The 22,872-nt window shown below is 44.6% G+C and overlaps 1 protein-coding gene across 3 annotated transcripts in view; it reads right to left on the bottom strand.

The window, feature by feature from the left end:
* Positions 1-21,610, bottom strand: part of INPP4B (inositol polyphosphate-4-phosphatase type II B) — a 3,177,224-nt gene extending 3,155,614 nt beyond the window's left edge. Inside the window, exon 1 of one of the 3 annotated variants that reach the window (XM_069631181.1) lies at positions 20,764-21,610. In XM_069631181.1, the coding sequence (XP_069487282.1) occupies positions 20,764-20,878 (115 nt within the window). In that variant the 5' untranslated portion in view covers positions 20,879-21,610. The remainder of the gene's footprint in view (positions 1-20,763) is intronic. The other 2 variants (XM_069631178.1, XM_069631177.1) reach the window with 2 other exon arrangements.
* Between the last annotated feature and the right edge of the window lie 1,262 nt (positions 21,611-22,872).

Genomic DNA, 22,872 nt, shown 5'->3' with positions numbered 1-22,872 from the left:
GGGCCAGGTGAACATTGAGAGCGTGCAAGTGCTTGGGAGGGCAGGAGGGGAAAGGTGCCAGGGGAAAGGGGGAGGGGAGCAGTGCTGTACATGGGATCAAACAAAACAAGAAGTGTGGCTAGCAAGTGGCAGGTGCATGGGTAAGTGCAGACAACAGGTGTCCAAAAGCCAAAGTGCAGGTGGGGGGACTGTAGGGTTACAGATACAGACCCAAGTGCACGGGTTGCTGGTAGGCAGTGTAGGTGTGTAACTGGGTGGCCAGGGACCTGGGCCTGAAATCAGAGGGTTGCCAGGTGACCAGTACAGTATCAGACTGGAATCAGCAGGGGAGAGGAAGAAAGAGAGAAGACAGAAGCAAAGAGAAAGGTCTTGAGGTGCTTCTGGAACCAGAGATGGTTCTCCTCAAGTTTCAGAGAGGCAGGGAGGCTGTTCCAGAGGGAGACCCCAGCCTGATAAAGAGATCTACCACCAACTTGTTGCTTGGAGAAGTGACTGACCCTGAGGGGGTTGTAGGTGGAGGAATGAAGAGCTCAAGTAGGAAGGTATTTACAAAGAGAGAGTTGGAGGCATCGAGGACCCAGGCCCCAGAAGGCCTTGTGGACAATGCAGAGGATCTTGAACTTAATTCTTGCCGCCACTGGGAGCCAATGCAGAGATTTCAGTGCTGGAGAGATACAATCCCTAGGATTTAGGCCAAGGAGAAGTCTTGCAGTGCTGTTCTGGATGAGTTGCAAATGGTGGAGAGTAGAAGCAGGCCGATTTAGAAAGAGGCTGTTGCAGTAGTCCAGCCTAGAGAGAACCACAACTCTAGTGACAGTGAGCTTCTGGGGGAAGGAGAGGAAAGGATGAATTCCTCTGAGGGGGTGCAGTTGGTAGTTTGACTTCTTAGATATGTCAGAGAAGTGAGGAGAAAAGGAGAGTGTGGAGTCAAAGATGACCCTGAGGTTCTTAGCCTCACAGATGGGAGCAGGAAGAGGGCCAAAGGAGGCCGGCCAGAGAGTGGCAGGAAAGGAGGGTGCAGGTGTGCCGATGAGGAGAATCTCCATTCTACTGCCATTAAGGCAGAAATTGTTGCTGGCACACCACTCCTGGATAGCAGACAGTCAGAGATGAGAGAAGGAGAAGAGGTGGCAGAGGACCTGCCAGTACAGCTTTGTTAAGTTGCTAGAAAGGTGGTGTTTCTTAGTTTATCAATTAGGTCATCAATATGTGGCATGGGATAAGCATTGCAGTCGGAAATGGCATTAACCTGGCAGAAATCTATGCAAAACCTGCAGGAATGGTCAGGTTTGGTGACCAATAGGTTAGGGGAGGACCAATGTTCGCTCTTATCATTTTATTTATTTCCTCAACCACTATCTGCTTGTGGGGTCTATATGGTTTCAGATGGATAGGTGTTCTAATGTAGTTATAGGTACCTTTTACTCTTCCTGGTTTCTCCGAGAATGCATCTGGGAATGAGACGATTACATCTTTTAAAATCTTCTTGTTGTTGACTACATAGCTCTTGAGAAATTAATTCAAAGTTGTCTACCTGTTCTGGCACCAAACTGGATAGTATCGTGGCATTCATGGCAGACAGGTTTTCCTTCCACTCTTTTAAGAGATTTAAATGATATTGATGGAGCTTCTGTTTCCTTTCAGGTTGTGCTACCTTACAAGTACAGGTTCCTGTTCGCACCAGTATTTCGTATGGCGCATGCCACTTAGAGACAAGCTTGTTTTCCGAGGTAGGCATGATGACTTATACTTTTTGTGCTACAGAAAACAATCTTAAGTTCACCTTTTTGTCATAGGAAGATTTTTGCTGGATTTGGGCCTTTTCCATAGGAGTAAAAACTAGATTGTAAACAAGTCTCATATGTTCTCACAATCTGGTAGCAGTCTGTGAAAGGGGAATGGTGCCTCTTCTCGTTCTTCCCAGGTCACTGGGAGCATGTTCAAGACATCTCTAGGTAATCTATCATTGGGTCGCTCCAAAGGACAGAAATCAGTAGATGCCCGAGGTGTTTTTCTCACTAAAACAGTGCCCAGGGTATAATAGGCTCCCAGTCCATCGCATCCTTATCTACCAACTTACTTAGGATCATTTTAAACATTTTATTTAATCTCTCTACCAAACCATCTGGTTGGTTTGTAAGGTAGTAATATGGAGTAGTTGCTGGACTCCACCCACCCCCATGAATTTGCTCATACAATTTGAGTCTTGATCCATTAGGATTTACTTAAGAAAGCCAAGCCTGAAAAATACAGTAGGAGGTGCTTTAGAATTTGCTGAGTGGCGTTGTTCAGAATAGGGAATGCCTCGGGGTAGCTGGTCGCGTAGTCTACAATTACGAGGACATATAAGGCCCAATGATGTCCATCCCAATTCTTGAAAAAGGTACTTCTATGATTGGCAAGGGACCATAAGGGGCAGGCAATGGGATACGAGTACTGGTTGGTTTTCTGGCATATTTCACACGCCCAAATAAAGGTGTTTATATCAGCATGGATACCTGGCCATAAAACTTCCCACCGATGTGTGCCTGGGTTTTGGATGGTCCTTGGTGTCCCCCGGTCAGATGGGAAGACGCAATCTCATGATCTTTTGATGGGTTTTGGGGATTACCAACAGGGTGTTACTAAAGCATTCTGTGGATGTTTCTTTTCTATATTGCAATCCTTGCTTTCAGATGGAGAAAGGGCTTCCCTTTTCTGCATCCTTTCCTTCAGGAATTGCTTGTAAAAAAATGTCTGCATCCTTTCCTTCAGGAATTGCTTGTAAAAAAAAGTCTCAGTGAGGACTGGTTCATTTCGCTGGGCAAAGGCTAGGTCGGGATAAATGGTAGGCTCTTCACCCTTTTTCTCTTCAGTGCTCGATGGTTCATAAGCTTACCCAAACCCTAAGGCACCTCTCTGTGTTTCTTCTGGTTCACTTTCTCTAAAATGGGGAAATAAAGCTTTTTTTCAAGAATCCCTTGGGCAATTTTGTCTCCACGATGTACTTCAAATGGGATCTTGCCATGGGTCTGTAAGAGAACATTTAGGTCTCCCCGGAAGTCGGGATAGATGACGCCTGCAAATACATCTATACCGAACTTCCAGACCAGGACAGCTTTTATATATAGGAGGGGGTATAGACACTAAGTCTATGGGAATCAATCCTCTTTTCTCCAGGAGGGATAGTAGCCTCTCTACTGCTACAAATATCGAAGCCTATTGATTCTTTCATAGCAACAGAGGGGTTGGAGGCTTTATGACTAAGCTTTTGGGATTGTAGGGCTCTCCAATGTGTTTCAATTGAGTCACATCCCACCCTGATGCCAAATGTAAGGAAGGCATGGTATCAAAGTAAGATACACACCAGTGATCACAGTTCAAGGGTGTTTATTGAACTTTATCAAGGGTGTGATACATGCCTATCTAACCCTAAATCTAAGATGGGAGAAAGCTACAACCATCAAATATAATAATGCAGTCCTAGTGGAGTCTTGTCAATATAAAAGGGCATATACTAAAAGAATCTATTGCCAATCCTTACCGCTAATTTACAAATAGTGGGGGGAAATGTTCATGAACAAGAAAGAAGTATTCACAAAACGATAAGTCAGGATGTTCAGGCTTTTGGCATACCTTCCCCACTTCTTCAGAATGGAGCACATCGGTTCACTTGAGTATAGCACATTCTTGGGCTTCTTCGGCATGAGGACAGAATTCCTTTACAAGCATCATGTCCAAGTCTCTTAGGTTATGAAAAGTCTCTTGATTCAGAGGGCCCGGTGTATCAAACAAGCTGAAATTTCCTTTCCAGGTATTCAAGTAGGGCGATTCACTCTTCATTCTGGACCCCCCTCAGCCAGTCTCAGATCCCTTTTTCTACCACAATCTTTTGGCGTTGTTGTAGGAGCCAAGGACAGTACCACAGCGGCAATCGCTCCTCCCCACCTCAGCTATCGATGTGGGAGAGCCCCGTGTACCTTTGGCACACAATGTACCTTCCTTTAGCTTTAATTCCCGGTCCTATTTTTCTTATTCTCGAGGGCTTGTGAAAGTAGCGGTTTTCTTATTCTGAAAAAACCAAGGGCAATTTCCTCCTTGCAACCCTTTCTGGTCTTGCCTTTTTTTCTCCTTGTATTAAGCTGCCACCTCAGAACTGCTGCCTCCTCATGTGTTTTGCCTTGTTCAGCGTGTGCTTTCATGCTCCGCCTTTTATCCGTGTGGGTAAGTGTGATGGAAGTCAGGTGTGTGTAATTATCAGTATTTTCCTGACTCTGCCTGACCCTTGTGTTGGGACAATGTCAGGTATACGGCTCTGGTGTTAGTACTTTGTCGCTCACGGTGATCTGTTTGTGAGAAAGTGTTTGTGTTGGAAAAGGGGAGGAGGTTGAATTCCTAGGTATCCTACGAGATTGTTTGGGGAAAAGGTGTTATTGGGAAGGGGATACTGCGTCTCAGCCTGCAGTGTCCCACTTTTACTCCCCGAGGACCACTCACCCATGTGATCCTCCCACAATGGTTCACCCCCAAGAACTTAAAAGCGTTGGCCATGTCCTGGCCACCTAGACGACATATCCTCGGGGACTAGAGGGTGAGACACATCCAGGTTTCTCACACATGATAAAAAAAGAACCTTACATACATAAGACTGCATTTGCTTTCCTATAAAGGACAAATCCCAAATACAGCAACTGATCTATCACCTCAATGTTCTCATTCATCAAATACCAGTTAAACTTTGATCCTTTTCTTTTCATGAGAATATTAGGATCATAGATTTCTTGGAATTTATCTCCAAATCATTCAATTTCATGTAGTCCTCCAAGGCTCCCAGAGTCCTTTGGAGGTCAATGTGCATTTGGTCCAAGATCAGCAAATCATCTGGATGTATGCATTTATTTTACTGATATATGCTCCAAGATTGAAGAGAACCAGTGTCATAGTGCCGCCTTGTGGCAGGCCTCTGAATGTTTTATCTGGGCTATACATTTTGCCAACTCTAGCCAATCTGACTCTGATATTTGTTTGGGTGTGTTGATGGATTAATGGGTCCTAAATGTCACACACAGGACCCCAATCTCACAATTGTGTCCATAGCTTATCCCCGTTTAACTTGTCAAAAGCTGCCAAAAGATCAATGGATGCTATAAAAAAAATCATGTTGAGTTCTCCAGCTTTTTTGTCATAATAAGAAAAGAAGGAATCCCTTCCGTTGAATGCCAACGCCCCTGCAGAGCCAGATTGACATCTATGTAGGTGCAAGAAAGTCCATTCATCTAATTTCTTCAAAAGGAGCACACAAAATATTTTACTGCTGGGATAAAGCAAGGCAATACGGTGGAAATTAGCAGGATTTCTTCTGTCCCCCGTCCTATAGATCGGAATAAAGTAGGAGGTGTTCCAAGAGATTGGAATCATATTCCTAAAAAGTATCACGAAACAGGTTTTCCAAAATAGAAGCCCATAGATGAGGCTGGACCTTGAATATTAAATTGGGGCTCCCATCGGAGCCTGCAGCAGACAAAGATTTGGTCTTCAGTATACATATTATAAAGTCAACTGTTTAAATGTAACAAAAAAAAAAAGCTACCTTTCTCTTTGCCCAATATGATGTTTATAACTTTTCAGAATGTTTTTATATTTTTGCCTAAGCACCTTTTGCTGTTGAAAAGAATAGGAATCCTTATCGTTTGCAAGGATATGTAGTTGACTATGCAACATGTTTTATTTCTTGAACTGCCACACTGAAAGTGTGTCGATTATTAGAAGGATGCTCACTCACCTTTCTGGTCTTTACAGTTTGTTGGGCCTAATGAAAAAAGAAAAATTGAGGGAACAGAAAACGATTCTACTTTCTTCTCCTCTGTAGTGGAATTATATAAATTCATACAAATGTACCATTGAATTTTTTGATAGTATTATGGTTCCATGACAAACGATTTACTGCAGATTTTGGGAGAAGGGGAGTTGAACATCTCCCCTGTGTGTGTGGTGTGATATTAAAGCTGAATGATCACTAGCATTGGTCTTAATGACTCTACAATTTGAGCATCTTTTAAACATAAGATGAGAAACAAATGTACAATTAATAGTTGAACGAGAATTCGCTCTTTGCCAGGTATGTATTAGCGTTAAATCACCAGCTACATTCCATTCAAGGGGTGGAGCTCCCACAACTCCAAAAGATTACACCACAGCTGCCCATTAGTAGTGAGACTGCAACACATAGTATGTGGATGTTTTGATGACCAAACAGTGAATACACATTTTAAACAATCACAATTCAACTCACCAGTAATTATTACATATTACAAAGCACCTGTTCAGTACAATGTAAAACGTTCGGGAATTATTTGAGGCAGGATTCCAATGCAAATTTATAATTAAAAGGCTCTCATCTAAAGCAAAGGTGTCATTAGATCGTATACGTTTGACAATATCTGATATGAAAACAAAATGGGGAGCCTCGAACTGATACAATCTGGGCTATACATGTGATATGAGGCTCTATTTTCCAAACTCCCCAGCTTCAAGAGACAGAATGTACTCAAGAAATGAACTCTGGCCTAGACCTTCTAATAAAATATTTCAGATCAAGCCATGAAAGGCTTTGCAAACAAAAGAAACCGCTGTCAGCTGATTCAGTTCAACCACTAGTTACAGGCAAGCCCAGAAATGTTTTACATCTCCAATTTGAAAACAAAAATGCACACTTTCTATTACAAAATGACATTTCAGATCCAAACACTGATTTTAACATAACTTTATAACAATACGACACAGAATCAAAATAGGTGTTTTGCAACCATGAGTTTTTAATGTACAGAACTAGATCATACAAAAAACATCACAATGTTTATTCATTTTTGATAAAATTATGAAAATGAATGATTCCATCGATATCCCTGTAATATCTGCATTTAATCATAGTGATATGTTGCTACAATGAAAAATGGAATGCAATATTATTTTGAGCTCAAATGTATCCAAATCATAAAGCCCCACTCTCTCATTAGTTCAGACGTATGATCAACCTTTGAAAATTAAAGGGTGTATTCTCTTTAAATGTCTTCCGTTTTGCAAGCCAATGGAAATACATGGCTAATCAAAAGTGTGAGGTCATTGCCGTGAGAAGCAGTGTTGTGGTTTTAACTCCAGTGCACAATAATATCGATCTGTGACACATCTTTTGCTCCATTTCCAAGAGGGTGATCCGGCCCTGGTAAACTTGCTTTTGTTTTTTAAGGTTATTTCAGAGGCATCCTTGGCCCCTCCATTGCTCTCTGTGTGCAACAAATCCCCTCAATCCAGCCCATCTGGATGCCCACAGGGCAGCCTCTGCCCAGGCAGCCCTCGGCTAAGGGCCCCATCGCAAAGGGCAGCTCCTGAAGAAGCAGTTCCAGTCTGTGTTTGCCCTTGTTCGTCTGGGAAGCCTGCCACCATCAACCAACAGTGACTGATAAGGTAAGTGTGGTCTGGGTGGGAAGTATAGCAATGACTGTATTCCAGGTAAACAGGCCTTCTATCCAAGTCTTTGATACCAGCTGCATTCTGCGTTCTTACATCTTATCAGGGTGGACAGTATAATGTGATACACCTAGCAAAGCTGAGTAAACTCCTCAAAATTTCACACACGGTCTGAGGCAGGTGAGCACACTTACAGTATGAGGACTTCCGTCTACTAAAGCTGCTTTTCCTATGAAATCGGGAGCCTAAAATATGCTTATTATATATGCTAAAAAGGAATAACGTCAGAAGTGAGAGATGTGGATGCGCGCATAGTCACTCACCAGGTGAAGAGCCTTCATTGCAAAAACATGCAGAATACAGCCTAAATCCTCACCTTACACAAGCAAGAATCAGTGGTTTAAACATGGCAGTGTACAGTACTCACTTGATATTATAATGCAGCAATATACTAGAGGAGTACATCAAATTTTCAAATCCAAACTTTTTCCCCCACATGGATGATGATGGATTTTTATTAGTGAGGTAATTTTTGAAGTCAGGGTGAGGCAAACATCCACTCAGCAGAACGTTTACAAACCGTAATCCCCATGGTTGGGATTCAGAGGACCTATAAGAATTAATTGGATTTGTTGACAAGCCAAAACAATTTCTCATACTTGCACATGGGTTCGGTGGGGTGGGTACCATCAGATCTTTCATGGAGATTTGGCATCTGCTTCTAGGGAAGTTTCTTGGCCCTATAAATGGCCCAGCTCACTTCACTTTCCTTTTGGGGCTTTTGTTTGGCCTTTACAGCAGAAGAGTATAGAGCACACTGACAAGTTGCCTTTTTGGGGACTTTGTCGCATTTTGCAGTCTTTTTATGAGTGCTAGTTTTTAGTGCTGGTTGATCCTCATCTTCTCTCTTGCGTCTGTGTGTTGTTTGCACCCCTCACCATCCATTATTGTATACCCTTCCCTCATAAAAGTTTTAAAAACACCTCAAAACGCTTGACCTGTACTTTCTCCTGTTCCTTTTCCCCTGTGTCTCCCTCCAATATATTTCCTTTCTATCTTTCAATGCTACTAAATTACTAATCTGTGCTTTTCTCTTGATTGTTGCTCTGCTCTGTTAATTTGTCTTTCTGCTTACCAACTTGCTCCTCTAAGCTTCATTTTTAACTCAGCTATGCATATTCTCTTCTGTCTCTTTCCCATCTTCCATTTCTTCTTGGCGTCTCTCAATCGCCTGGCTTTCCTTCACACCTGTCTCGTTTTTCATTTTTTTTTTACCATTGTTTTTAAAATGTATTCATAGCCTGGCCTCTCCTTTCTTATCCTCAACTTATGATTTACCTTGCACTTCACATTCCCAAACACATTTTCTGCTTGTGATTCCCAAACCTCCCTGGCTCAATCCAGCTTCCGTTCTCTCACTACTTGCATCCAAGCATTGGAACTCTTTGCCCCTGTTGATAGGATATTCTCCCACTCACCCGCTTGTCTTCTCTGCTCTTAAAGTCTACCTGCTCTCTTCATCATTGTAACTTTGAATTATGATATATTTATCCTTGCATTTCTCATTTAATTGTACCGTGATTTTGTTGTATAGCGCTTTGGTGAAATGGCTCTGAAAATCAATAAATACAACCAGAAAAAAAATCATTTTTTTTCCTAAATGCAAAAAAATTATGTTCCTATTGTATTCTTCATGTGGCTGTGTTTTTGACCTTCTAGGCTTCATGCGAGCACCTGCATGGGTTTCCCTTGCCCTGCCTTTTACAACCAAATATGCAACAGCAATAGGTGTTGCATTCGGTATGAACTATAGCTTGTGAAACCTAAACCAACTTCTCACTTGTGGAGAAAACAGAGAATCCTTCTTTTGTTTTAATCACATTCCTTTGCTATTTGTGTTAGAGAATGCGAGAGTCTCATGTGAATCATTTTCAAGTAAATGACTGCGGCCATGCAAGTACAGACCCTACTAGCACTTGACGCCTGATTTCTGCACTTACTCTTGCACTGGCCACAAGCTGGCTGCACTTTTATTTATTGTGTTTATTTACTTACTGTTATCCTATGTACTGCACTGCCCCCTCCCCTTCCCCCCTGCACTTTTCCCCTCCCCCCACACCTGCACTTGCACAATCTCAATGTCACCTTGCCTAGTAGGATCGTTGTCTCTGTCTTCCTTCTGTTTCGCCTCCCTTGCCTCTTCGTGCCTTGAAACACTTGTGTATAGGTTCGTTATAAATGCCATATCATATCATATATCATACATGGTAGGACACATACGATTCTTTGCATTTGTTGGAGTAAAAAAAAAAAACACAGAAACCCGTGACTGCAGACATTTCTGTGCATTATTTGCATCATGGTGAGCAGGCAATGAAAAATTGTGCAGAGGTGTATATGGATGTGGGGTCTACATGCAGGAGATGGGTTGTGGAGAATAGTCCACAGCACAGAGACTTCATCAAAATCTCACGTGTGAACATTTCTAGCAGTCTAGACTTTTAGGTTTACATGTTTTCTGGTACTTGTAGCCCTGCTTTTAAAATGTACAATGACATGTATTAGTATAGCATACAGCAAGACACACTGGCATATGATAAACACAGGACTTACAGAACCTAACATCAGTGAACTGCTTCTATATATTTTTGAATAATGGAATGTTGATGAAGAAGCGACTTTAGATTTAAAAGTGCACATTAATTTGCCATTATTACCAGCTTTTCAGGTCTCCAGAATGTTTTGCTCAACGGTAAAATAATGTGTATATTATTACTATATAGCAGTCGAGAAATCTTTTGCTACTGACAATTACGTGGCTTTAGCCTATGGGGAAAGTGCACACTACAAGTAGATGCTAAGAGATCTGTGGAGAGGTGCACAGATTTGAATGCATCCTGCAACAGCATGATTGAATTTGGTCAGGACTGGGGGAGACTATAACCAAACAAATGATGGGTGGAAGGTTTTGAATTAATGGCACTGCTATGGGAAACCTTCCACACCACTGTTTTTCTAGCCTGTCTGCCTCATTGGAAAAGGGGTCCAGCCATATGCAAATAAGTCAGGAAATGCCACCAATGAGAGCAGCCCAGTCCAGACTGCTAGGCCAGGTTCCCTCTGCACGGAAAAAACAAGCAACCCCAGGCACGTTTCAGCCTTGTTTGGCCTCACCAGTGAGGTGGAGCTTTGTTCCCTATGACGCAGCAAGCAAGGGCCCCTGTCTAGGCATACCCTCTTTCATTTAGGGAGACAAACTATAACCTAAAATGTGATGGGTGGATGGTTTGAATTATTCTGAACCACTGGCAGTGCTCTTGGCAACCTTCCACACCACTGTTTTTTAGTCCATCTACACCATTGCAAAAGGGGTCCAGCGTTATGGAACTCAGTCATGTACTGCCACCACTGGTAGCAGCCCAGCCTGAACTGCTAGGCCAGGTCACCTCTGCACTGAAACACAAGCAACCCCAGACATGCTTTGGCCTTGCTGAGCCTCATCAGTGAGGTACAGCATGATATGATAGGTTACTTATAACGCGCTTAATAACCAGAGGTTTCTAAGCGCTGACCAGGGGATCCAACCTGTGTGGCTCCATGGCGTCTTGCTTCCAATGTGAGCACGTTGCTGCTGAGCTATCCTACCGAGATATGGTTCTCTATGGTGCAGCGAGCAAGGGACCTATGGGCATACCCTCTCTCACATAAGGAGACAAACTATAACCCAAAAAGTGATGGGTGGAAGGATGTGAATTCATCTGAACCACTGGCACTGTTCTAGCCAAATTTTCACACCTTTGTTGTCTAGCCCGTCTGTGCTGTTGCAAAAGGGGTCTAGTCATATGCAAGTCAGACAGGTACTGCCATCAATGGGAGCAGCCCTGCCCAAACTATTAAGGTAGGTCCACTCTGCACGGAAACACAAGCAACCCCAGACATGTCTAAGCGGTTCCCTGTGGCGCAGCGAGCAAGGGGTCCACGTTTCGGGATACCCTATCTCACATAGGGAGACAAACTTCAATGCAAAAAGGTTATGGGTCAGAGAGTCCTGCAAATCTTCAGATGGATAAAACAAGTATGACTGATTTAAGAAATAGCAATAGCTGTCATTTACAGTAATGTTAGTAAACTTCTGTGGCACACGTGTCTAATATTACAAGCTTAAAAGAACATGCAGTAAGGGAATGGGGAAAGGGAGAAATAGCTGGAGAAGCAAGGGTGACAGATAAGGTAGATGAGAAGGAAGTGATGGAGAGGCAATAGCTGAAAGTGACAGAGTGGTACTAAACGTCTTGGGAGGCAGCCTCCACCCAATGTCTTCTTTCTTGCCCTACAAAACCTGTTATAGCCCCGTTTAATGTGAGCCTAGTTGGTCATTCCATAAGAGGACTCCACACTTTGCAGGTAGGCCTGTGCATGCTGGAGCCCCTCCACATCTACATGCACTGTGCAGTGAGGCGGGAGGGACTACAGCCAACACATTTTCACTTTAGAATGCTTTATGAATTTTCACCAAACCAGACAAAGCGTGCATGTTGGCCCACATTGTAACTTCTCTGCCATGTTTTTAGTCAATCCATACAGTCGTTTTTTGCACACCAGTTTTTCAACTTGATTGACAGTGGGTGTTTTGGAACCTCTCCACACTACTTTTTTGCCGTACCATGCTCTCAGGATGGAACACTATGAACCTTTCCAAAGAATCACTGGAGTGGGCTCTTTTTGAACGCCCTGTGCATATCGGTCCTTAACGCCCGAAGTCATAAGCCTCCCCATAGCCCCTTTTCTTGTGTGAGCCTAACTTAATCATAACTAAAAAGAGTCACCATTGCAACAACCACAAAAAATGCAATCTGTAATGGCAGCATATGTCTATGTATTTCTGAGTTTATCTCAAATGCTTACACGTTGTTGGGAATTCCGCTTTGATCTTCTACTAGGTGGACATGTGTAAGGCGACTTCAATTCAACACTACAGCTACGTCAATGCCTAGTCTGGGATGCTGATGGAAGCCCTTATTGATGTATTTGTATGTCCAGTACATTTACTCTGGATGACAACCCTTATATAACACCCCTCTCTCAGAATCCCCCCGACCCCGCTGAGCCAAGAAGTAGGTTTGTTTTGCAAATTTAAAAGGTTTATTTGAAAATTAAATATATATCACACTTTTATAATAAATTAATGTTTGATAGCACACTTGTGAAAATGATAGTGATCAACAATGGATAATGTTACAGTGGTACACTCTTTTTGATGGCTTAGAAGTGATATAGAGAGGATAAAGTAGCTGAGAATGCTTTTATGGCTTCAAGGACAATGCAAAGATGAATGAAAATGCAGTACAGAAATAAACTTGATATGGCTTCAACAAAAGACAATGTAATCACTTTTCTTTGACAATTCACCCCCCCCTCTATGCAAGGTAATGAGATGGGAGGGAAGCACACAGTTCTCAGGAATGCAATCAAATATAATTCAGTTCCCCCCTAGTTAGCTTAAAGGGAAACAGGTAGGAGTTTTAAACACAGGCAATATACTTTGATGTGGTATGCAAAGAAGTGAAAAATCCTTTTAATTCCCTATAGGAGGTTCAGGGTGAGAGAGAGATACTTAAATTAATTTAGGATCACTTTAGCAATGCTCTATGAATGATTGTCAGGTTGCACACAAATTTCAGCAAGGAAAGCAAGGACAAATATTTTTACACGTGGCTGAAATTAAGCAAAATGTCAAATTGCGGCAAATTTAGTCGCGTGCGTCGAGCGTAATTACGGAGGCACTATAAGGAGTAGGAAGTCGGTTCTAGGCTCGTTGGAAAGCTTAGAATCTTAACTTTAAGATGACAATCTCATTCATAGCACAAACGGTTCCGGAGATACGGCCGATTTAGTAAAGGTAGTTTTTCGGATTTGAACTTTTAAAGCTCAGAATGACAGATGACAGTTTTCAGTTTTAAAGATGACAGAATGACACGATTCTAGGAGGCAGTTCTATTAGTTTAAAATAATCTAATCCAAACTATTTTAGCCTAAGAGATTGGTTTTGGCACAGTGCTAGCTGGGTACTCAAACTAGATTTTGGACAGGAATGCGACTTCGTCACCGATCGGGTCAGGATTGGCTGGACTTCTGCTAGCAGTTCTTCACAGTTCTTCACAGCGATCTGGTCTCTGGTTCTCTCTGGTTCCGGATACAGTACTGCTTTCTGGATACTGCTACAGGTTCTTGCAAAAGTTCTTGGCAAAGAATTCAAACAGCTCACCCGGCTGTTGAATAGTTTGGTTGGTTTTGAGGCCTGCTGAAGAGGATTCAGCTTGTGGATTCAAGCCTCTCTGCTACAAATTCTGGAGTTAATTTCAGGTCTCTGGAGATTGATGGATTTGAAGTCTGGATCTTTGGAGATTGGTGGATTTGAAGTCTGGAGTCTCCCAGCAAAGCGTCCCGCAAGAAAGTGGAAAGTGAATGTCTCTACCTGGCTTTCAATGTTCCTTTTATGTGTTTTGAAAATGGGTGTGTGCCTGGGCCTAGCTAAGCCTGCCCCTCTCACTTATCATTGGCCAAGCTTTCCTCTCTCCCTTCATTGGGGGAAAGAAATGGAGTGTCAGAGTGATGCTGTAGGTTTTATGGTCAGAGGAACCTCCCCTTGTCAAATTGAACACAGATAAATATGTATTTGGGTCAGAAATAGATTTATGTACCATTTTTCTCATATTATAGGTCCAGTTAACATATTTTCTGTAGCACCAAACCATCCGATCCCTGTCTTTGTACAATGTCGTGTCCACTGATGAGAGAATTCTCCCCTTTTCATCCAGATAACGACCTCTAAACCTTTCCAGATTTTACACAAATGTGCACTGGGGATATGGGTTTCAGATGATAAAGTGTCTGATTTTTAACATGCATACATTTGGAGTAACAACCTTTTTTTCTGCTACTATCCCCAAGAACATACCACAGGGTCCTAACACCTCTTAAAATGTGCACAGAAAAATCGCAAGAATGATGATGTTATTTATATAATTTTGATAAGTCCGCACTGTGAATTATCCATCTTTTTAAAATCATGCTCTGGCCCCAAAGGGGTGTGGTTTTCCAAAGCACATGGTGGAATTTCTGGTTTATCCACTTCCCCCAAGCTCAGCTGGCTCTCACAGGCACTGCCCCTCCTAGTTTCTCCCCAGAGGAAGCCATTTTACGACCCCCCCAATAAACATTTGCGTGAGTCCAGGACAGGGCTTTGTTCAATTTCCTGCAGTCTGCAGGTACCATTCCCCTAATTCAATCAGAGAGGTGTCATCTCCTTTTGGCAGGGGCAGCAGAATGCAGCCAGGCCTGGGAATAGTTGTTGAGCCAGTTCAACTCCTGTCGGGGTAGTTGTCAGGCAGAATTCAGCTAAATGTCACTTTAGTTCCCAGTTTTCTACATTCAAATCCAATTTACAATTTTTGCACATGCAGCTAGAATGCTGATTCTAAGTTCAAAACTATGACATTTAAACAATTGCAACCTATGTGACACTCACAAGTAGGTCACTCATTTATTCTAAACATTTCGATTTTAGTGGCTTTAAACCCAAATTCACTTAAGCTGCTGACATCCCCAGCTATTTTTTATATACATTAAATAATTACTTCCTTCAAGTCATTTCAGAATATAGTTTAACATTGTATCCACCTCTTAGCAAGTCTTTCCTTGGCCTGGTTTGGGTTCATTTGTTCAGTTTTACACAAAAGTCTGGTGGTTTTAAAACGCCGGCTTTCTGATAGTGGTGAGCACCAGTATTGCATCCATTTTTGACATTAAGAAAATGAATTCCTCACAGTTCTGGGTTGCTTTTGGCAATCAGCATTGCCATTCCCAGTGGTTTCAGGCTACTGTGTGTGTAGCCCAATGGTGGTTGTAGGCAGTGCCCTCCTGTGCTCACAACATAGGCAAAAATGGGTGGCAGCCTATTCTTCATGTTTTCCCTGTGCACTCTCTGGGGAGTTCTGGCCATCATGATGTTTTCAATGCCAGTACTGCACAGTTTTATGGTAGGGCTTGGATGCATGGGTAAAAACATCCCACACATGTGACAAGATTACTAATTTGCAGGATTAGAAGGATGAGCTGGGATTAAAGCACCTACTCAGCCCTCCACTACTATAAAATCAGCACTGATATCAGTAATAAAGGTGAAACAGACACACCCTGAGCTGTATACCTCCTTTGGCTTTTAGAGGTAGTGCAAGCCAAAGCAGGCTGTACTATTCAGTAGGGGTGTGAACTGGCACAGACGAAATTCAAGCACAAATAAACAGAAAATGTCCAATCGAGGTTGTATAACAATACATATCTTTAAATCAATCTAAAAGTACAAAAGGAATGCACACTTTGCAATGAAAGGGGAAAACAGTTAAGAATATCAGGAGCAATGCCCAATTTAAAAGATGTATTTAGAAAGATGGCAAGCTTGGTTTTAAATGCCACTAGTCCCTTTAGGCAGGCCATTGAGACAGAGACACTTCAAAATCATGTTCTTAGGGGGTTGAGTGTGTCGAGACAGGGTTCTATGTGCTGTTCTCCAATCAAGACAGTATTAAGACGAGTGAAGCCGGGCCTCCCAATAAGTCCAGTTGATGTCAAAATGGGCGAAGATGATGGCTTCCAGTGGTTAAAGTCGGCAAGTGAGACGGGTCAAGTCAGTTGTCCTCCATGGACCTAGTCAGTGGCAGTAGCAGAGGCAGCTTTTGGTCCCGGGGGGGGGTGGATAATAGGGTGCCAGCGGGAGGCTGGGGGACACCCTGGGCACCAAGGTGGAGTCAGGGAGTGCGACTGCCTCCTCTGCCCCACCCCTGCCACTTGTCAAGCAAGACAGGTTGAAATGGGTAAAAGCAGATTGATGGGGTAGTGTGCAATGACAGCACTGCTGGTCCCGTCGTGTGTCGAAGTGATTCCAACATGATCAAGCTGGTTTAAAAAGAATTTTGAGGTTGGAAACGTTTTGGGCTCTTTCTTGGCTTCTGGGTTGCTAAGAAGCCCAGCCCAGTTTCTCCAGGGGAAGGGGAGCCCTTTGTTCTGCACTTCCATGCCAGGAAGGGTTTCAGAGATCACCTTAAGGAGTCCTTCACCTCCAGTGAGCAGGATCCTGGTCCCAGGGTTCAGGCAGCAGACCGGCTCTGGTTCACTGCAAGTCAACCCAAATGGTCCCCTATGATGTTTGGGGTGAAAAAGAGCTTCCCTCTTTTTTTGAAAACTGCTCGTCGCCTCTCTGGCAGAGGACTGGAACAGACTAAACTGCCAAACATCAAGGATGTAAAGTGTCAGTTGATGACTTTTTATTACTGAGTGACATAGGCCCAGCACCAGTGCTTACTCAACAATCAGGCTGAGCGAACAGCAGGTGGCTCACCCTGTGCGAAAGATCTCCCACAGGGCACTGGTAGACCTGGAGCCGGCACTGACCACCTGGGCAGCAACTCGAGGTTTGCTAATAACAGACATTTGCAGGCCAGGAGTTTGCTTTAGCCCTTCTACACGTTAGTCTCGCGAGAGGTTCCAGGCTGGGTTATTCATTCAAAAGGAATCAATAACCCGTAGTATAGCATGTTGAGCGGAGCACCACACTCGGCTCTTACTATTCGAGTGACATATATATTTTGTATACGCTTTGTTGAATCTTCACCCGCAGTACAGCATCTTTAGCTATACACAGCGCCCGGCTCTCACCATTCGAGTGACAGATATTTACATCATTTCAGGTTCCCTTTGGAGCGATCACGATCGCTCTACCGCCCTTGCAGCAGTCCTGCGCTACTGCCAGTAACTTTATTGAGATCCAGTAGCCAGCCCTGAAGTCTGGCAGCACGTTGATTGACTACACATACCAGCACGGGCCACAGGCATTCTGAGGTCAGTTATATTCCATAAAGCACAAATATTTATAGGATTAATCTATTAGGAGTTGGATTGACACTAAGAGGCTAGTACAATTTACATTGTTTTTAGGTCATAAGTTGAGAACACACTACTGACACAGGAATTGAACACAATTCGGCAACAAACAATAGGCATCTAGCCCTGAAGACGGATTCAGTATCCGAAACGCGTCAGCAACCTTATTACACCATAAGGAGCCTATTAGATTGGAATTCAAATCAAGACTTTTTGGGGATGAAGCAATTGTGTGAAATTTTAAACACAACTATGTACCTCACAATTTTGTTTTGAGTTTGTTATAAGATTATGTACAAAGCCAATAGGAACAGTACCATTTGATGCGAGTTCCTCACCTGTCAACAAAAAGTGTTTGTCAAAGGTTAAATCGAAATTGACATTCCTCCATTATGTTTACACTCACTAAAAAATATTGTACACGTGTAGTATTGTGGCGTCCATTTTTGTTGGGAGACATTATTGACACCCATTTAGGTACGCAGAAAAATAGTTTGAAACAATCGACAAACTTTTTATTTGAAATTTAGAGCATTGATAAATGGTTACAAGAAAACTTTCTAAACTTCACATTTGGTTTGGGCTAAAACCCAAAATCCTTGTGTGATAATCTACCTTGGATGGGTTACATCCCCATAGGAGTGCATTGCTGGGTCTCCTGTTAGCATCTAACAGGTTATGTTCGCTTTGGGTTATTCATTCAATCTGTGGTGGGATCCAAGTGGTGAGCTCAGGACAAGTTCTTTAAGTTCTTTCCCTAATTGGTAAAATAAGTACAGCCGGACCAACAATTTCTGCTTCTTGTGTCGTTTGATGTCGGAATCATAGCCCTTCATGTTCTTTTGGGGAATTGTGTATTGCACATAGGTCTCCTCCTTGCATTACCTTTCTGAAACCGCCCCTCCCAATCCCGAATGACTTCTAAGCATTTAGTTTCCACCAGGAAGTCCTCCTACGGTCCCCACGCAGCCCAATTTTCCAGATACAATGGAGCGCACCATGTTTCTAGGGTCTGCAACTTTTGGCTCTCCTGTTGTTTTGGACAACAGCTCCCATCAGCCTTAACCAACAAAGTCAAAGGTGAGGGGTTATGGGCGTCGTGGTCCAAAACAATCAGCAGAGCCACGGGTTGCAGGTCCTTTACAGGGAAGGTCAAAGTCTCTGAGAGAAGTTTGTAATGTGGGAAAAGACGACTTCATATGTGAGACAGAGGCAGTGGTAGTAAGTGAGAAGGTGTATTCCTGGCTACAGGAGAGCAGGCGTCTTTGTGTATTTGGATTTATCATTCAAGAGAATTAATTGCCTTTCTACAGAAGGAAAGGCTATCTGCGTGCCTTACGGGAACTGTTTGTGAATAGTGCGTTGTATTTTCTGTTTATTTCACTATTGCTCACTGTCTAATTGTGCTGCTCCGGACACATTGTAAGAATGGATCACTATATAAAGTAAGAGCATCATTTTGAGTAAGCAGATGCGCGTGGGCATTGAGTGATGCCGCAAGTTTGTGAGCACAGCTCTGAAAGTCGAGAAACTCCATGAAAGAGAACGAGCAGCCATCTTGCAAAAGCAGACCAAGTTTCTGGACACATTTTCAAGATGCGAGTCTTGGAGCATACGCATATGTCAGGATTTCTAATACACGCATGTAGGGATTGGGTTTCTAATGTATTGTGACTCTGGGTGACTATGTAAAAATGTGTAACTACAAAATAAAAAAATAAAAAAAATGTTTGAATACATTTAGAAGGATGGAATATGCGTGGTGAGGGGTACGGCGGCAGGTTTTTTTCTCAGCGGGCATAAAATAAGATTCGGGTCGGGGGAGGGGCATTAGGAAGGGGCAGGCAGGCAATATTCCCTGAACCCAACGCAGGCACGGAACGTCAGGGGAGCAGGGAGCCCACCTCTGGCCAATGGGAAAGCAATCTGAGAAGGTAGTTATTTAGATGCCACTGCTTCTTCTTTGCCTAAAATGCCTGCACTTCCCGTCTACCCGCATCTGGGAGGGAGCGAGAAAGGGATGTGGTGGCGTTCATCACGGCAGAGGTACATGGCGGTCTTGGAGGGCAAGAGAGGGCTACCTGAGTGAAGAAGGCATGGCCGAGGTGAACTGGTCCCAGAGGCGCCCACACTTTGGGAACCAGCATGGTTCAGGGGGCTTTGTGAGAGAGGTAACCAAACAGTGCAGGCCTCAGGAAGAGGGTCTAAGTTCAGGCTACCCAAAAACATTCAATATTTGGCATGTGATCACCGTACGCTTTCATTGTATGCTGTCAATAAAAGAGGCTGTCCGTTTTAACTCCAGGCCAGAGCCTGGCCTCTTCCTTGCAGGAAAGGCATGGGATGAAAAAGAGGGGAATAGGGTGGTAAGGAAGGAACAGGTGTCGGGGTCAAGGGTCGTGAGTGCCCAGTTTGCCATAGCTATGGGCATAAGGAATCAGCTAGTTCTTAAGGCCCTCGGTGTGCATATACGAGTTTCTCCCTTGCCTTCCCCTATGAGAGAAGCGGCAGCGTTCTGCTGTGCCCTCACTGCAAGGCTCCTAAGGGGCACGTGCTGCTGTTTCTCATTCGGCAGCCTCCGTATTCCGGGCAGAGGGTCTCCAACATGCGTCTGGCGTGGTCTGCGAGTTGGATACGATTGAAAAGTGTATCCGCGAAAGGGTAATCGGATTAAAGCAGGTTTAAGCAATGATCCTGGCCCCGAGTTTACATGGCTGAATGCTTCAGTGCGCGAGCTTGGCAATGCCCCTGGCTCGAGACCCAAGTCATCATAAGGCAACGCTTGGCGGAGGACATAACCGCTCAGACTCCTAACTCATAAATTAAGCATACATTCAAAAGCAAAACGGTTCCAGGCACCGGCATGGGGGGCAGTAGGGGGGCATGCTGCTGAGCTTGGCGTTTCCAGCATCAGACGCGAACTGGGGCAGAAAAGCAGAGCGCCATGAGGCAGCCGGGGGTGGAGGGGTGGTACTCGTGTTGTGCGAGGGCTTCCGGGTTCTGCACTTTTGGACGATGTACTCTTTGCTCTGTAGAAGTATCTCACCATAGAAAGGCTGGGGGTTGGCTGGGTAGTGTAATCTGGTCACTGCGCGGGGTAATTGCTAAACACAACATCACAAACGAGTTAAGTCTACAGTTATTGAACATTCATAGTCAAGGGAAGCCCAACGCTGTGAACGAAATGACAGGACGTTAGTTCAAACACGTCATGCGACTTTCTTTCACGGTTGGTCTCAGGTGTGCTTATAAACCTGGGTTCACTCTGCGCCCCATCAATTATTCCGCTGTGCAAACACTTTCCCACATCGTGGGAAGACAGGGGGGAGCGTTGGAATACATACATGTTTTGGGTTGCATGCAACAAACGGAACCTACGTGTGAGCTGCGCCTTGCCGGGGTCCTCTTGCTCGGATGCAGGCGGGCAGGGCTCAGCTTCCCCGCAGGAACTCTCGGCTTTAATGTCCATGGCCAGACTGCGGTGCTCTCCCATTTTATCCCGTAGTAGGCCGTCCCAATCGGCTGGTCCTGGTCCAGGGGACCACGGTTCCACGCACACACTAGCGCAAGGCACAGACCCGGCTCTCCACGCGAAAACTCGGCATCCAGAAGAGAACAGGACCACGCGCCTCCCGCACGCAAGCCCCAGCACTTGAGAGGGAGGGCGGCGGGACGGACGCGCCGTGCGGTGCAACACACTCAGCGTTTGCGCATCTGTTTCTCCTGTCAGAGCCCTAACGCACCTCTGGAAGCGGAGGCGGGCGGGCGGGGGAGGCGGCTGCCTCCGGGCACGGCTAGGTCCCGCCTGCCCCCCCGGACCTCCGGCAATTACCGCCCTGCATCACCTGCGGGGCGGAATCGCCTCAGCAAGCGCGGGAGGCTGCGCTGCTCTGGATGCTGCAGAGGCGGCTGCAGCAGAGGCGGCTACTAACTTCAACGGGAATTCGATGCGTTTAGAGGCGGCGGCTGACCGGGAGGCCGGGGGGACTCAGCGAGGGGACGCGTTCATCGCTCCATCTATTAGACCTGTCCTTCCTGCTCAGCCCTGCATCCATCCCCGCCCGTGCGTCGAGCTCAGTCAGCGTGACACAGCTCCTCCGCCGGCAGCCAACAGGTTGGCGGTGGGAGCTGCCGACCTCATTATGCACCGCTGCTGGGACTGATCATGGCTTAATTGCTAAATAGTGCAACTATCAGAAGAAGAAAAGGGAATGAGCAAATATGCTCTGGGGCTGCAGGGACAAACGAGGGGGTCACCTCATTTGGAATAAGCGCAAAAACTTCTCTCGCCATTACAAAAAAAAAATACCCAGTGCGGGCAATTGCACCTCAATACAAATGCAAGGCGACATTTACTGTGATGTACATGACCGGGAAAGGGCCGCCTGCAGAAAAATCAATGCAGCTTTCAGCAAAGTCGTTTCCTTGGCTGCATTCGAAAGCGCGTGGCGTAGGGACGGGCAGCAGCCCAAAATACCTGGAACAAAATGGGACTGCGGTCTGCTGGTGGGGAGCTATGCGCGCCGCTTCTAATGTAGTGCCGTAGCAGCACAGGGATATGGGCAATGTGGCATGCCCGGGCATAACAATGTGCATTATCGCCAAAGCATGAAGAGTTTCTGGACGACTGCGCCAATCTGACACAGCCCTGGCCAGATCTGCAGGTGACAGAAGGACAGCGCTGTAATGTTACCGACTCGCATGCCCCCGGGATATGGCAGTAGATGAACAGGAACATAGAGTGCTCCTTTAGAACGAGTATCATTTATAACGAGGTTTTGTAAAACCCTGCAGCACTGGGACTACCTACACTTTCCATATCAAGAAAAGTTTAACTTTGCCAATTTTTCAGCTACAAAACACAACCAGTGCAACTTAGTTTTATATCTAGTTTACACGTGGTTAAAAAAACAAAGGTTAAAAGATGAATTTCTTGCTCAGATAAACACCTTAAATCGTATTGACAATTGGTCAAGACCCCATTGTTGAACGATAATGTAAAACTCCATTCTAGGTCACTTATTATTGACATTGAGCATTGTTTGCATCGTTTGATCACATGGAGACATCAACTCAGGGTTTTAACTGGGGTCAGAAATTGAGGGGTGGTCCACATTTGGGGGATGGCTTGCATGATGGTTGTGATGCTGGAAATGCTCCGGAGGGACAGGGCCTCCATATCCTTCATATCCTTGTCCTTTACTGCTTTTTATCGTGTGTTCTGTTGTGTTTTCCATGCAGGAGTTCATGTGGGACTCCTGGCGTTGCAGCTCTCTCCTTTGGTTTTGGTGAACAGACCCATGGGATACCCTTATGGCACCCATGGGTAGGGGTGCAACCCTGTGCCCCTAGTGTATGGTTTTGTGCACCTGTGTGTTACCCACAGAACCGGATACGGGCTGGTGGCAGCTCCGTGCTGAATTGACTGGTGCCCTGAGCGTCCTCCATTTTGGAATGCCCAGGCCTTGTCATTGGAATTGGTAGATT

This window comes from Ambystoma mexicanum, chromosome 6q, assembly GCF_040938575.1.
Source record: "Ambystoma mexicanum isolate Mex_15411 chromosome 6q, UKY_AmexF1_1, whole genome shotgun sequence".
Lineage (NCBI taxonomy): Eukaryota > Metazoa > Chordata > Amphibia > Caudata > Ambystomatidae > Ambystoma > Ambystoma mexicanum.
The sequence above is the reverse complement of the archived record's forward strand: the minus strand, read 5'-3'. Positions and strand labels throughout refer to the sequence as shown.